A 13,821-nucleotide genomic window follows, 5' to 3' on the forward strand; every position below is an offset into this window, starting at 1 on the left:
GGGGTGCAGGTGTTCTTTGGAATTGATGTTTCTGTGTCCTTTGGGTAAATACCTAGGAGTGGAATTGCTGGATCATATGGAAGCTCTATGTTTAGTAGGTCCAGAAATCTCCACACAGCTCTCCATAGTGGTTGGACCAGTTTGCACTCCCACCAACAGTGTAGAAGAGTTCCTTTTTCTCCACAACCTCGACAACATTTGTTGTTGCTAGTTTTTTTAATATGTGCCATTCTCAGTGGTGTGAGATGGTATCTCATGGTAGTTTTGATTTGCATTTCCCTGATTACAAGTGATGTTGAACATTTTTTCATATGTCTGTTGGCCATTTGCATTTCCTCTTCAGAGAAGTTTCTTTTTAGCTCTTCTGCCCATTTTTTGACTGGATTATTTTCTTTGTTGTTGTTGAGTCTCATCAGCTCTTTGCAGATTTTTGTGATCAGTCCTTTATCATTAGTGTTGTGTGCAAAAATGTTCTCCCAGTTGGTGGGGTTTCTCTTTGTTTTTGTTATTGTCTCTTTTGCTGTGCAGAAGCTCTTTAATTTGATGTAGTCCGAGCTGTTTATCTTTGCCTTCACTATCACTGTTTTGGGTGATGTGTCTGTAAAGATGTCTTTGATATGCAAATCACGTAGTGTTTCGCCTATATTTCCTTCTATGTATTTTATGGTTTCAGGTCTTATGTCTAGTTCTTTAATCCATTTGGAGTTGATTTTTGTGTATGGTGTGAGGTAGTGGTCAAGCTTCATTCTTTTGCATGTAGCGACCCAGTTTTCCCAGCACCATTTATTGAACAAACTTTCTTTGCTCCATTGCATAGTCTTTGCTCCTTTGTCAAAGATTAGTTGACCATAAATCTGTGGGTTTATTTCTGGATTTTCTATTCGATTCCATTGGTCTGTATGTCTGTTCTTTGAACAATGTATTCTTAACAATATATTCTACTCTACATAACTGCTGACTTTTAAGATTTTTAATGTACTATATTGAGTGGCGTTATTATAACACTGTCTCTAATTTGGTCTCTGATCTCGTTCACTGAGCAGATTACTGAGAGGTAATTTAGGCATCTGTACTTAATAAAAATTATTTACAATAAAATTTAGAGACTCCAGGGGAAAAACAGTAGAAGAGGACATGTTTTTTTATTTCTATTTATAAAATTTCAAAACAATTCTGAATATTTTTCTGGTCTTTTATTGTATTGGGTTTCATCAAATGTTGATTTTCAGTGTCTTATTTTTGAATAATAGTTTAAGACTAGCATATAAAAATGGTCATTAAATATAATATAATGTTTTGGTTCTAATGCATATTTTGAGAAGGATATATACTATTTCATCAAAATCAGTTTTTCAAATTAGCTTGATTTAGTGAGAAAAATTAATAAGAATACCCACTATTCTAACTTCTGAGAGTTACAGGGCTTTGATAGCTTAATTATTAAACTTATATCTGAGAAATGGCACTTAAAAATCTCAGAGAAAGAGGGGGTAAATTCTATACTGTCAAAACACTAACAAGGTCAATCAAATTAAAGAAAAAAATCTCAGAAAGCAGTTAATCTTCATTCATCATAGAGAGAAGCCATATTTCATCTCCTAAGATGTGGCTATATTAACTATATTTGGGTTCAACATTAAAGTCATTTCAATCCTGCACTTTTAAATGGAAAGCAGACATTACTTAGAATTAGGCATTGTATGCAAATCTTTGTGGGTGGGATTCACACCAAAGACAAGCGAACAGTGCAGTCCGATTTCCCAGTCCATGTGTGCAAAGGACTTGCTCTTTGACTCATGTTGAGTCATTTTGTGGACTCAAGAATGGAAACAATACACTTCCTTAGGTTGTTTATGAGGTCTGTATCACATTAAAATATTTATACTTACCTGAGAGAGTTGGTTTGTTAGTTCTTGGAGAGAAGACTCTAAAAGGGTCATATTGGACAGACAAAATTTGTTAAAAACATTTTTCCCTGCAGTGCTCCAAGTGAAGGTGTAATCAGCAATATATCCTGGATAGGTTTCACATAGTTTTCTTCGCATATCTTCTGAAGTTGAATTTTGCTTTAACAGCTAAAAATGTGTGTGAGAAGATTGGGATAATAATGTTAGTAAATAGAGATACTCAACTATTCTAGTCTTCAAGGAAACTGACCTGTCTTCACAATAGTGAGTTTAAGGTGCCATTGTAGCAACTATTAAAAGAATACTGAAATTTATAGGTTGACCAATAAGGAGCTGCCTAGAAAGACTATGTACATGGGCCATTTCTCATCACTGTTATTTTTAAATTTTTTATTTTTTACATCATTGTTCATTTTTAAACAATATTTGTTTCTTCCCCACCTCCTCAGGTGTAGTCCCCATAGAATTTCCTTCACCAATGCACCCGTGCACCATCACCACCCTCCCTCCTTCTGATCCCTCTCCCTCCTCCTCCCCTGCAGTATGTCTCTGATTTATAATTGTCTGTTTTTGTTTTGTTGTGTTTTGTATTGTTATTACTTTATTACTTTGTTATTACTTTGTATTGTTATTACTTTGTATTGTTATTACTTTTTTACTTTTTTGTATTGTTATTACTTTTTATTACAACTCTCTCAGGTAAGTATAAATATTGTCTTATTTTGTTCACCTATATTCCTGCTATAAATGAAACCATAGACATTATTGGTTAATTTTTTGATATTTTTTCTTTTTCCTTCTGACTTATTTCACTGAGCAAATTCCTTCTAGCTCCATCCATGTTGCTGCAAATGGCATGAGTTTATCTTTTTTGACTGCTGAATAATATTCCATTGTGTATATATACCACATCTTCTTGATCCAGTCACCTATTTTTGGGCATTTGGGTTCCCTTTCTCATCACTGTTATAAGTTAAATGATTTACATGCATGTGAGTTATGTGATTTGCTTAAATGAACTCATTTCCTACCTCTGACCTGAGAACCTAAATGTACCACATCTTTTCTACCAAAAGTCTAATGACTTAAAACTTAATTTTTCCCAGGCATTTAGCAGCCTAGACTAAGGTGTCCTAATTCTTTATGACAATTCATGGAAAGCTGGCTGTGATCTTTGGAAGAAGGCCAAAGATGAGGAAATTCGGAGTCTATTCTCAAGACCAAAAAAAACAAAAAAAAAAAGAATGTATGGAAAGAAGAGGTCAAAGGTGAATTATGGTTCACTTGCAAAGCTATTCTTTCATTTAAAAAGGAAAACACATCTGAAAAGACATAGAAATATATAATTACCAACAGCAGTAATTGAAAAGTTGTTTGCATACTTTCACAGTACAGACCAGTCATAGATTCAGCACTATCTTTAGCTATACTGTTGATCACATTTATCATTATTAAGTTGTTTGGACACTTACAAAGTCAGTAATGTTTAATCGCAATATTTAACAGATCCTTCCTAACAATTCTTGTAAATGTGAGGGGAGGACCAACTGACTTCATCCTCCCCTTAAGTTTACATCACAAAATCTATACTCTGCCTTCCAGTAACTCACCTTCTAAATGTAATGGAACAAGACAGGATTTGCCTCATTTTAGGAAATACTAAAAGTATGAGATCTTCCAGTTATTCAACCATATCTCTTTCCTAACATCACACATAAACTAACCCCAAAATGTTTTCTCTACTCATTCTTGCAAGAGTTGTGGAAAGCAGTAAAGAGAAAGTAAGAGGAATCAGAGAGATTGCTGACACAGGGCATCAGTATGTCATCCTAATTTTTACATCCCTTTCCTGTTCCAAACACTCTAAAAATATGTATCTATACATAGAAAATCCATTTTTTTTAACTTATATACACTGGATATATGACTCTGTGCTGCCTCACATAATTCTGACATTTCATTCCATGTGAGAAAGAGAATGGGAGTTTCAGTATAATAAAGTAGTATATTTTAGAATAGCATTGCTATTCTAAATATTAAAGAATTTAAGAGGTACAATGCAAGACAGTTTGCTTCTTGGAACCAATATGGAAGAAGTAGAATGAAACAGAATAACTTTCTCTAGCTCATACATTGGTTTTATTTGGAAAGGCTCTAGGCTGGAACCAACTGGGTATATGGGGAGGCGAGGTTCCTAAATCAGATAAGGAACTTTAGGTACTTCAAATATTACATAAACTAAACTTTCAAGATCTAGGCTGGACTAAATAGGAAAGTCTTATATTTCAGTCAGCACTGGCAGAAATTCCTCAATAAGTATGGTGCATTTTACCGGCATACATTCTTGTGTGGTTCTTCAGCTTATTTACATAAATCGATTTATTGATATTCCTCAGTTATACAGAATATACATCAAGGGTTACTAGCAGAGACTTTTTTTCTAACACAGGTAAATTAACCAATAATGTCTATGGTCACTGGAATATGAAAAAGGGGTCAGAGATATGTCCTCACGATTCAGATAGAACTATATAAGACATAAGACATGGATAAATTATTTAAAATGTTTGAGGGGGAGAGGGAAAAATCTCTTTTTGGCAAAATGTTCACAAATTTCTTAATTCTTGAAAAACACGTATAAAGTAGGACTTAAATGTTTATAGAGACAAGTGAAATAACTTTTTTTTTAAAGATTTATTTATTTATTTATTTATATAAGCACTGGTACAGTCAGAAGCACGGGAGGGTGAGAGGATTCACCAGAGCCAGAGCGGGGAGCAGAGCAGGCAGAAGGACCAAAGTACACTGCTGAGGGGAGCAGCAGGCAGCAGGAGAGGTCTGCGCACCATGTGGGACCCTCCTCTGGTGGCCGGGGAGCAGCCAGGGATCGAACCGATGCTACAGAGGCTGCAGGCAGCTTTGCAACCCAGCGCTCAACCGCTGCACCACCGGGGAGGCCCAGTGAAATAACTTAAGTTGACCTTTTTTCCAAAGGTCCTCGCAAAGAATGAGGCAGCAAGTTTGATGAGCATTACAACTTCATTTGTTTGCATGAAAGACAATAAGGAAGAGTGGGAATTGTGGTTAACGGAAAAGTACCTGTTCTGCCTAGACATCACATTTTATTTGTTAAAATCCCTGTACATGTGTGTGTGCACGCACATAAATATACACACATATTTAGTTCATGGGCTGTCAGTTTGCATCTGATAGAGATATTTATTATTTTTCAAACTAGGAAATCTTAAAGTGGATCACTAGTAAAGAGAGAGAAATCCACGGGGTAAGCTTTAAAAGATATGCTAAGGAAAAGGATTTTATTACTTAGGGGAGATATTTTCTGTAGTTCTAATTCTTCCAAAGGTCCTCAGGATGGATGAGATAGCAAGTTTGATGGGCATTACAACTTCATTTGCTTTCATGTAGCTTTTCTTCTTCCCTGCCTCAGCAAAGTAAAAGACCACATATAATGTCACCCTACTTCCTGCCAAAGGAAAATCTTAAGTTTCATAAAGGGACTTAACAGGGAAGTAAATAAATATTTAAGACATAAAGGAATTCAGAATGTGTCATAGTTAAGCTTTCTATCAAAGAGCTCCTAAGACAAGAATTCCCTGACTTATTACTTCAAATGGGAACAGTATCTCAACCCTCTTCCTGTTTGGGAGATTCCTCTATGAATCTAACATGCATTTTTAAAAAATTGCTCTTCATCAGTTCAGTAAAAAACCAAGTGAAGTTACCTTTTCCAAACCAAGGATCCGGGCAAGCACTTGACTACCATTGAAAGCATCTGTTCCAGCACTTTCCAAATGAGAACTTGGACTAGGGAATGCTGTGGCTGTCATAGAAGAAAGGACAGATTAGCTTCCTGAATGTGCACATGAATGGGCAGGTTCACCTAAGAATCCATAAATATTACTTGTTCCCTCAAATACCCCACAGTAAGAATGAGCTCAAATACATATCTTTCATGAAAGTTTCATGCTGGCAAAGTGGCAAATTCTATCAGTTTTACTTTTCACATAAAACTGAGATGGTTTTGGTTTGCTCTTGGGTTTTTTCCAGTCATTTTAGATGACATTTGCTTTTCTTCCAGTTTATGTCATTAAACTTCATCACCAATATTATTGCCTAATAAATGGAATCATTTCTGTGCAGGCCTAGAGAATTTGAGGTGCCTCCATTAGCGCCACAGATCCATCATATCCAACATCTGTTCAAAGGATCTGCCAATGCACATCTGGTGATAATGGTTTTCTTTTTAATTATTCGATTGGGAGGCTGAAATCTGCTTAGGATCATAAATTCTCTCCTCCCCAAAGTAGTTTCTGAATGATATTTCAGATCAAATAAATGGGTTGCAGCAATTAGTCTGGACTACAGTATACTCTAATTAAGTAATTCCCAAAGTGTCTCATCTAGTACTATTTATAATGTGGCAGAGAGAGAAATGGGAGAAACATTAGCTGGAAAAGTACATTCATATCTATAGCATGAATGTTCATTAAGTCATTAAATTTGCTTTTATAAATTTTGGAGGAAAGCACTTTATTATCCTCACGGAAAGGTATCTTAACATCCAGAGATACAATGAATATCATGAGTAGGGTCTAGGTTTATTACAGAAGAATTCACCAACTGATTTCTCAAGGCCAAGGCAATACATTTGTGAGATGTCTGGCTAGAGTGAGAAACATAATCTGTGACTACTGAGCAGAGCAAAGCTTACTGGACCACATCATTGTGATAGTATTTCTATTCTGCTTTCACCTGCTCAGCCAAACACCCTCAGATCATTCACAACCAAACATTAACTCCTCAAAATCACTCACTACCACATTCCCAGTACATTAACCCAGGACTTTCTCATTTGGCCCATCAAATTGTATTGGAATCATAGCATCTTATATATTTGATGACATTTTTCAAGGAACTCCTTATTTTCAAAAGTATCAGTCATATTCCAACACACAGCAACCTTTGTTTTGTTCACTAACATAGCCCCTGTAACTAGAATGGTACCTATGTGCTAACAGGCATCTGATAAATAATTGTTGAAGGATTTTTTTTTGAAGCTTATAATTTTTTTATTTTAATTTTATTTTTATATTCCCCATACAATTGCAACCCCCTTATTTTGACCCCAATCCCTCCTTTCCCCGCCCCCACCCCCCATACAGTGTCTCTGGTTCATAGTTGTTTGTTGATTTTGATTTTTACTTTCTTATAGTTATTCTTTTTCCTGGTCTCTTATTTAAGTTTTCTAGATTCCTGCTATGAGTGAGACCATCCAGTATTTTTCTTTTTCTGGCTTATTTCGCAGAGCATGATCCCTTCCAGCTCCATCCATGTTGCTGCAAATTGCATGTGTTTATTTTTTTGAATGCTGAGTAATAGTCCATGGTGTATATGTACCACATCTTCTTGATTGATTTTTAAACAGTTCTGCTGTTTTGAAAGTTTATGCTCAACTTGTGATATCTCATGAGTGTTTCTCAAGACTATGTGCATCAGAATCACTTGGGCTTAAAGCTCAGGAAGCACAGCCTGAAGATTTTCTGCACATTAAAGTTCAAGGGCCACTGACATAGCTGCAAATAAAGGAGGGGCACAATCACCCCGAACGACTGTAATACAGAGCACTGAGTGGGTGGAAGAAGAGTGTGACTGGAAGAGCTCAGTCCGGCAGATGTTCTAGTACCAGGTCTGCCTCTGGAAGGTGTAGAACTTCATATTTCTCATTGGTAAAATGGAAAGCTTGGACAAATCTCTCAGATTCTGTCCAATAATTTTTATTAGTGGGCTTTCTAACTATCCCAACATCATTTAATTGCAGGCAATGAAAGAGTCTCTAGTCAATTCTGGGAGGGTATGCAATTTTCAACATCACATGAATACCTTCTAGACTTTTGCTCCTAGACAGTATTTCTAGGTAAGAACTTAATTTCCAATTATTGTTGAGAACTTTGCATAATTGCACTGCCACACTCAGGCAACCATAAGGAACATTTAGCTCTCTTAGGGATATTCTAAGCATTCCATCTTTGTTTGAGAAGTTAAAAGTATAACTCTTTTAAAGATTAGACCTTCACCAGCTGTTCTGAGAAGACTGTTCTAAACTCGACAGAAGAGAATAGCTTACCCAGTGATGCATGCCTTCTTTCTGGAACTTCAGTGCTCTGGAGTGGTAAATTGCTGTTCTTCTTCAGCTTGGATGACTTCCTTAGAATTTTACTAGAGAAGAAGCAAGAACTCTATAACTTCACCCACATTAATTTCAGTTAGTTACAGCAAAGTATTATGTGGCAGATTCCAGGACTCTGAGGACTTTCTAATTTCTGATTTAATTTCCAGGATTTTAATGGAAGAACTCACTTGGCCATACACCAATGAATAGGGAAGGTCTCTTACAAGGTAAATTTTTATTTAGAGAAAATGACTTAGATGGGCTTTGAAACAGCTATTTTGGTTTTATTCTTATGGGAAGGAAATTATTCTAAGACAACATTAAAGCAAAATATTGAACTTAATTATGATATTATTTTCCTTTTAAAATGATGATTCATCCCAAATAGATGAGGGTTTAAAGAGTGATCTGGGGACTGAAACAAAGGTCTGCTTATTTGATAACAATGAATGAAAAATGACTTTTCTATGTTAAATTATAGATGACACTCTGGATACTGTCAAAGATGAATATTTACAAGACAGGTTCAAGGAACAAAATTCAGAACACACATTTATTGAGCATTTAGTCCATGCCGGGTACTGGTGGTGTCGCTACAGGCAACATCAGGTGTTAAAAGAATAATGATATTTTTAATTGTACTGAATGTATCAATGCGGTAATAAGAGCATCGTGATGCCAGGCATCCCTGTACAGTTTGATCACCCTGGTTTTAGGAAGAAAAAAGACCTCTTACAATTTAGTAACATTCTTTAAAAAAACCCTTCCTGTTTAGTTGTTTATTATGAAAATGAGCATAATCATGTTTTCTTAAAAACTTTATACCTAAAGCAACTGCCTGAAGTAAGTTCATATATTTCAACAGTCAAATCAATCCAAACGCCTGGATGTGAATGTTTTTTGAAGTTCTTAATTTGTTGAATTTTGTATAGTTGTTCATAAAAATAATTCCTTAAGGTATATAAGGATGACTATTAAAAGATATTAGTGCCAAAGCAAGCAAGAAATTCTGCTTACTACTGGGTTTCAACATGCCTTCCTTTTAGAAAGAAGCTCTGAATCATGGTTTTGGGGTTACTCTGTGATTTATAATTGGAAACAAAAATCTGTGCACTTTTTTTCAGTGTGTCCTTTTAATAAAAGTGGTAAGGAGAGGTGATATTTGTTTTCATTCCCTAGTGTTTTTCCAATAGTCTCTATAAAATGTACTGGTTGCTCCAAAAGTTCTGCATTCTTAATACATATTTGAATTATTCATGACCATGACTGCATTCCCCTAAATCTTTTTACATTCCTTATGCTGACAATTTGGATGGGAAAGCTGTTCAGATAAAAATAAGAACTGACCTGAACCTTTTCCCTCCTCTCAAACAGGAGTTTTAGAAAGTTTGAGAAAGTCGGGTTCACTTTTCTTTTCTTGAGTTTTTGTTCAACTTGAAATATTATCAGGGAGACTACTGAATATTAACACATTCTGGAAATACAGGGAGAAACTGCTTTCTTAAAAATTTTAATGAATAGGGACAGCGACAAAAACAAAAGGGAGTGTCACCAAGGTCAAAAGAGCAAAGGGGGAGCAAGAAAAATAAAGAATAATAAATTGGAGAGGGGAAGAAAAAGAAGATGGGAAACTAAGAAAGTGTGAGCTTGGAGAAGCCAAAGCTGGCTTCACTCTGCAGAGGACAACTGGCTTATGTTCCCACATTCAGATAAGAGTCCTAAAACTATTCCTTCAAATTTTCTTTATGCACTAAACAAAGACAAGTTCATCCCCTTTCCAGCAAGCTGGGGGCTCAACATTTCTGAATTTGCTCAACAGTGAAGTTCAGACAAGGAACTGCAGAGGCCTCTGACCAACAAATGTCATGATTACAAGGTTACCCACAAATTTCAGGTCACTGGGGTGGGTAAAAAGATTAATTAAGCTATAAATTAAAATATAACTTATTTCCCCTCAAGTAAAGGTAATTAAATCTACCAAAAATTCTCTTATTAAATTGCTAGAGGAGGACAGGAACATAGCCAGTTTTGGTAATAATGCTCTCTGAACTTTATAATTAGCATGATCATGCTTATAGACAAAGCACTGCATGCTTCTTAGTGATGGATAAGAAATGGCACCTTTTCCATTGTGTGAGCACCTTGTATATTCTTTGTACCAAATTTAAGAGTGTTATACTTGTGTCCCCTTTCCTACCACCTCTATAACTCAGGCTGTGACATCTTTGAAATAACACCATGTCTCATTCATCTTTTTTATTCCCAACACCTAGCACAGACCTGGCCCGTATAGTCTGGGGGTTGATTAAATAAAAAGTGACAGTATTACTGGTGTATGGCAGAAAAAAGCTTCAAAATTAGAAGATAGGTTTGGAATCCCAACTTTGCCTCTTTCTGAAAGATCTTTGTCATTGTGTTCCTCATTTACAAATTATAAATAATACAACTACCTTGCAAGTTGTTGTACTTCAGATTTGATTATCAAGTGCCTGTCTGGGCCTTGTCATCATAGACATTGGCCATACTAACTTTGTCAAAGTATCCATAAAAGAAGATGATACAAAGACACAGCCTTCACTGTCAGGATGGAGCTGAACTCCCATAACTATGCATCTCTACTCCATATAGAATCCCTCTAGAATATTTGAAGCTTCAAGATCTTTGGACAACAAGTGGAGGCAAGTCACAGATCTGGAAACTGCAAGTGTTGGCTCAATGAGGTGGGCCAGGTAATCTCTTCATTTTATTATTCAATTTATTTATCAATTTACTTATAAGAGGATAATTCCATTTGTACTAATGATCAATTTCACCTTCCTGGACCATAAAATTCTTGAGAAGTCTACAGAGCACTGTACTGGCAGATGATAGGATGTGTGGCAAGCATGAACACTAGGTAATAAAGACTATCACTTGGAAGAACTGATAACTAAGAAAGCATCTTTTTAAAAAAATAATCTGAGCTGCCCTCCTTTTTATATACCTGGTTCTGCAAAGGTCCATGGAAAAGGTAATACCCAGGATGCCACCCAAGATTCAGGTGCATAGCCTTACACTGTACCTACTCTATTCATACATTAACTCACTGACATTGATTAAGTTCCTGCTATAGGTAATGTAATGGGAAGAAAATGGGAATAGCTAAGAAAGGACAAGTCCAGGAGATAATGGAAACACTTGATGGGCCTGAGAAATCAAATTTCTTTGTTTCTTAAGGAGTAAGATTCTAGAATCACAACCTTAATTCATGTCTCTTGCTACCTTAAGCTTTCTCCTTCACCCTTTCACTGAAACAGTGTTTCTCAACTGTGAATAATTTCCGCCCCCATCCTCCCAGAGGACATTTTCCAATGTCAGGAGACATATTTGGTTATGATAACTGGAGGGGGGTGATGCTAATAGTATCAAATGAGTAGAGACCAGGGGTGCTGTTAAAAATCCTTCAACACACAGTGTAGCAAAGAATAATTGGGCCCCAAGGAATAATGCTGAGGCAGAGAAAGCCTGAATAAGGCTGTAATAGATAAGTGGACTTATTCCATAATGACTCATCTCCATTTCTACTCTCTAAGACCAACTCAGAGACTTAAAAATCCCTCCAGGAACTCTGAATAGCTCTAAGGGAGTCTCAGAGAAATCTAGCTTATAGTGGATATCTCTGGGAGGTATATTAAAGTGTTATGCAAAACCTAGATGCCTCCTAAATCCAGAGAGAGGGTTCAACTTAGTCCAGAAAATTCAACCCTCTGGGGGAGACAAGAAAGCCTGACTCAAATCTCTATGTGGCCTCAAGGCAGCATTTAACTATCATTTAAGGGACCCACCACTTCTTCCATGGAGATAGCCTAGGGCCTCTCCGCTAAGATGGAAAAGTGGATTCAGCCTCTGTAGCATTTATAGAGCTCTATTTTGGAATGAAATTCAATAAGGGAAACATCATCAATTTAAAGTGTTCAATTTAAGATACTGGGAGAGAAATTATTTTACTTCTCAGACATGTCTACCAGCAGTTACATTTGGGAAATGTCACATACATAGATATCATCGTAATGTAGAATTTATACATTTACACTGGCTGTCTTTGTGTTTCCTGTGAGTGAGAAAGACTAGTTGTGTAGGTGGTATTCATGTGTGCCATGGTACATTCTGTCTATAAAAGGCATCCCTACCAGGCAAGACACATATGGCAAATCCTGGAAAGAAAATTCTGACCTTCTTTCTTCTTTTTTTTAATCTATAAGAGTTAAACTTTTTCTATTTCTTCCACTTTTCTTTGGAGTTATATGGGTTTGTAGCTATACCTAGGAAGAAGACGTGAGGTGTGCTTTAGACCCAATTCTGATCCCAGCTCCAGATAATATTCATTATTGACTTTTAGTTACAAAAAGGATGCTGTGATGGTATTAAGGTCCTTTGGTGATTTGCTATAGCCATCCATCCTGGCTACCTGCCATTCATAGGAAAACTTTAATTTTTTCATAATTTCTTGTGCTTCATTCTGACCTTCATTCCTTTGGGGTTATCCATGCTTCTTATATAATCCCTACTTGCCATATTAAAATATATCTCTCTTCTAGGTGGCCTGCTTACTAATCAAGAATCTGTATCAGTTAAGAGATTTAAAAGTGCCTGATTAAGTTGCTCTGTCATAGGGTCATTTTATATACTTAGAAGGGACTTTGATTTTATATATATATAGAGAGAGAAACCAACACATTTATAAAAGTTTTTAAAGTCATTATGATGGGCAGATGAAGAAATGTCTTAGTGGATTAATGTGTATTAGAAATATGCAAAATATGACACTGTACTGGTAATGATCTACCTGGCCCTGAAATAGGAAGCTCAATTGCACATTATCAGGGAATTTGTAATTATCCCATCAGTCAATAGCAAAACTGCCTATATCTCAAACTAACTGTACAAGGTTCCCCATCTATATCTCTCTGTTGTTAAGTTTTGAGATTCTTACTCTTTGGCCTATCGTAAATATAGCTTCCTCTACTTTGGTAACCGCCACTGTATCTGTCCTTTATGATCTCCTTCTAAAGGCATCTCGAAGAACTTTTCTGACATCTTCCCATCCAAACATTGCTCTCCATGCCAATAATAGATCCAACAGTGAGATTCATAGTCTTCAGGCAAAAACAGTGTCTTATGGTGCCCGTAAAACTAACCATTCACCATGTGTTTACCTAAGGTTCTGGGCACCGTGAGACCTAAAATAGCCATCACATTTACTGGCTTATGTAGTAATTCACCTGTTTACTTGTCTCTCCCACTAGACTTTAAGTTTGTATCTAGCTAGGGATGTACCTTACTTATGTCTGTATTTATGGTGACTTGCAAAGTTTCTGGCATGTGGTACACATTCAATATATTCTTACCCACTGAATTAATAGTTTTGCCGGTATAGCAAAAAGTTAAGATAGCCCTCTATTTTGTTTTTGACAGATGAAATTTTAACCTTTCTATATGAACATTGACTAAAATGGTTATTAAATGATTATAAACTCCTCTCAAATTAATACAGTTTGATGCCTATACAATGTAATTCATTTATATAGTCAAATAAGGACACATACTTGCTTGACTTCTACTCAGCTTCTATTCCCAGTGAAATCTTTAGGTCAGTTTTTAACTCACCCTTATTTTTCAATGGTAACAAAAGCCTTGACACTTTAAAATTATCCCTGAATAAAATTTGATTAGCTATGTTTCAAG

General features: G+C 36.1%; 1 protein-coding gene across 2 annotated transcripts in view; it reads right to left on the bottom strand.

The window, feature by feature from the left end:
- ABCA12 (ATP binding cassette subfamily A member 12) overlaps window positions 1-13,821 on the bottom strand; it is a gene marked incomplete at both ends in the record, with an annotated part of 165,905 nt that overhangs the window by 96,044 nt on the left and 56,040 nt on the right. Inside the window, 3 exons of one of the 2 annotated variants that reach the window (XM_084238060.1) lie at window positions 1,890-2,066; window positions 5,651-5,748; window positions 8,053-8,144. In XM_084238060.1, coding sequence (XP_084094186.1) covers window positions 1,890-2,066; window positions 5,651-5,748; window positions 8,053-8,144 — 367 coding nt within the window. Of the gene's footprint in view, window positions 1-1,889; window positions 2,076-5,650; window positions 5,749-8,052; window positions 8,145-13,821 lie in introns of both variants that reach the window. The other variant, XM_084238059.1, reaches the window with a different exon arrangement.

Source organism: Talpa europaea (genome assembly GCF_964194135.1).
Source record: "Talpa europaea genome assembly, chromosome: 1".
NCBI classification, from domain to species: Eukaryota; Metazoa; Chordata; class Mammalia; order Eulipotyphla; family Talpidae; genus Talpa; species Talpa europaea.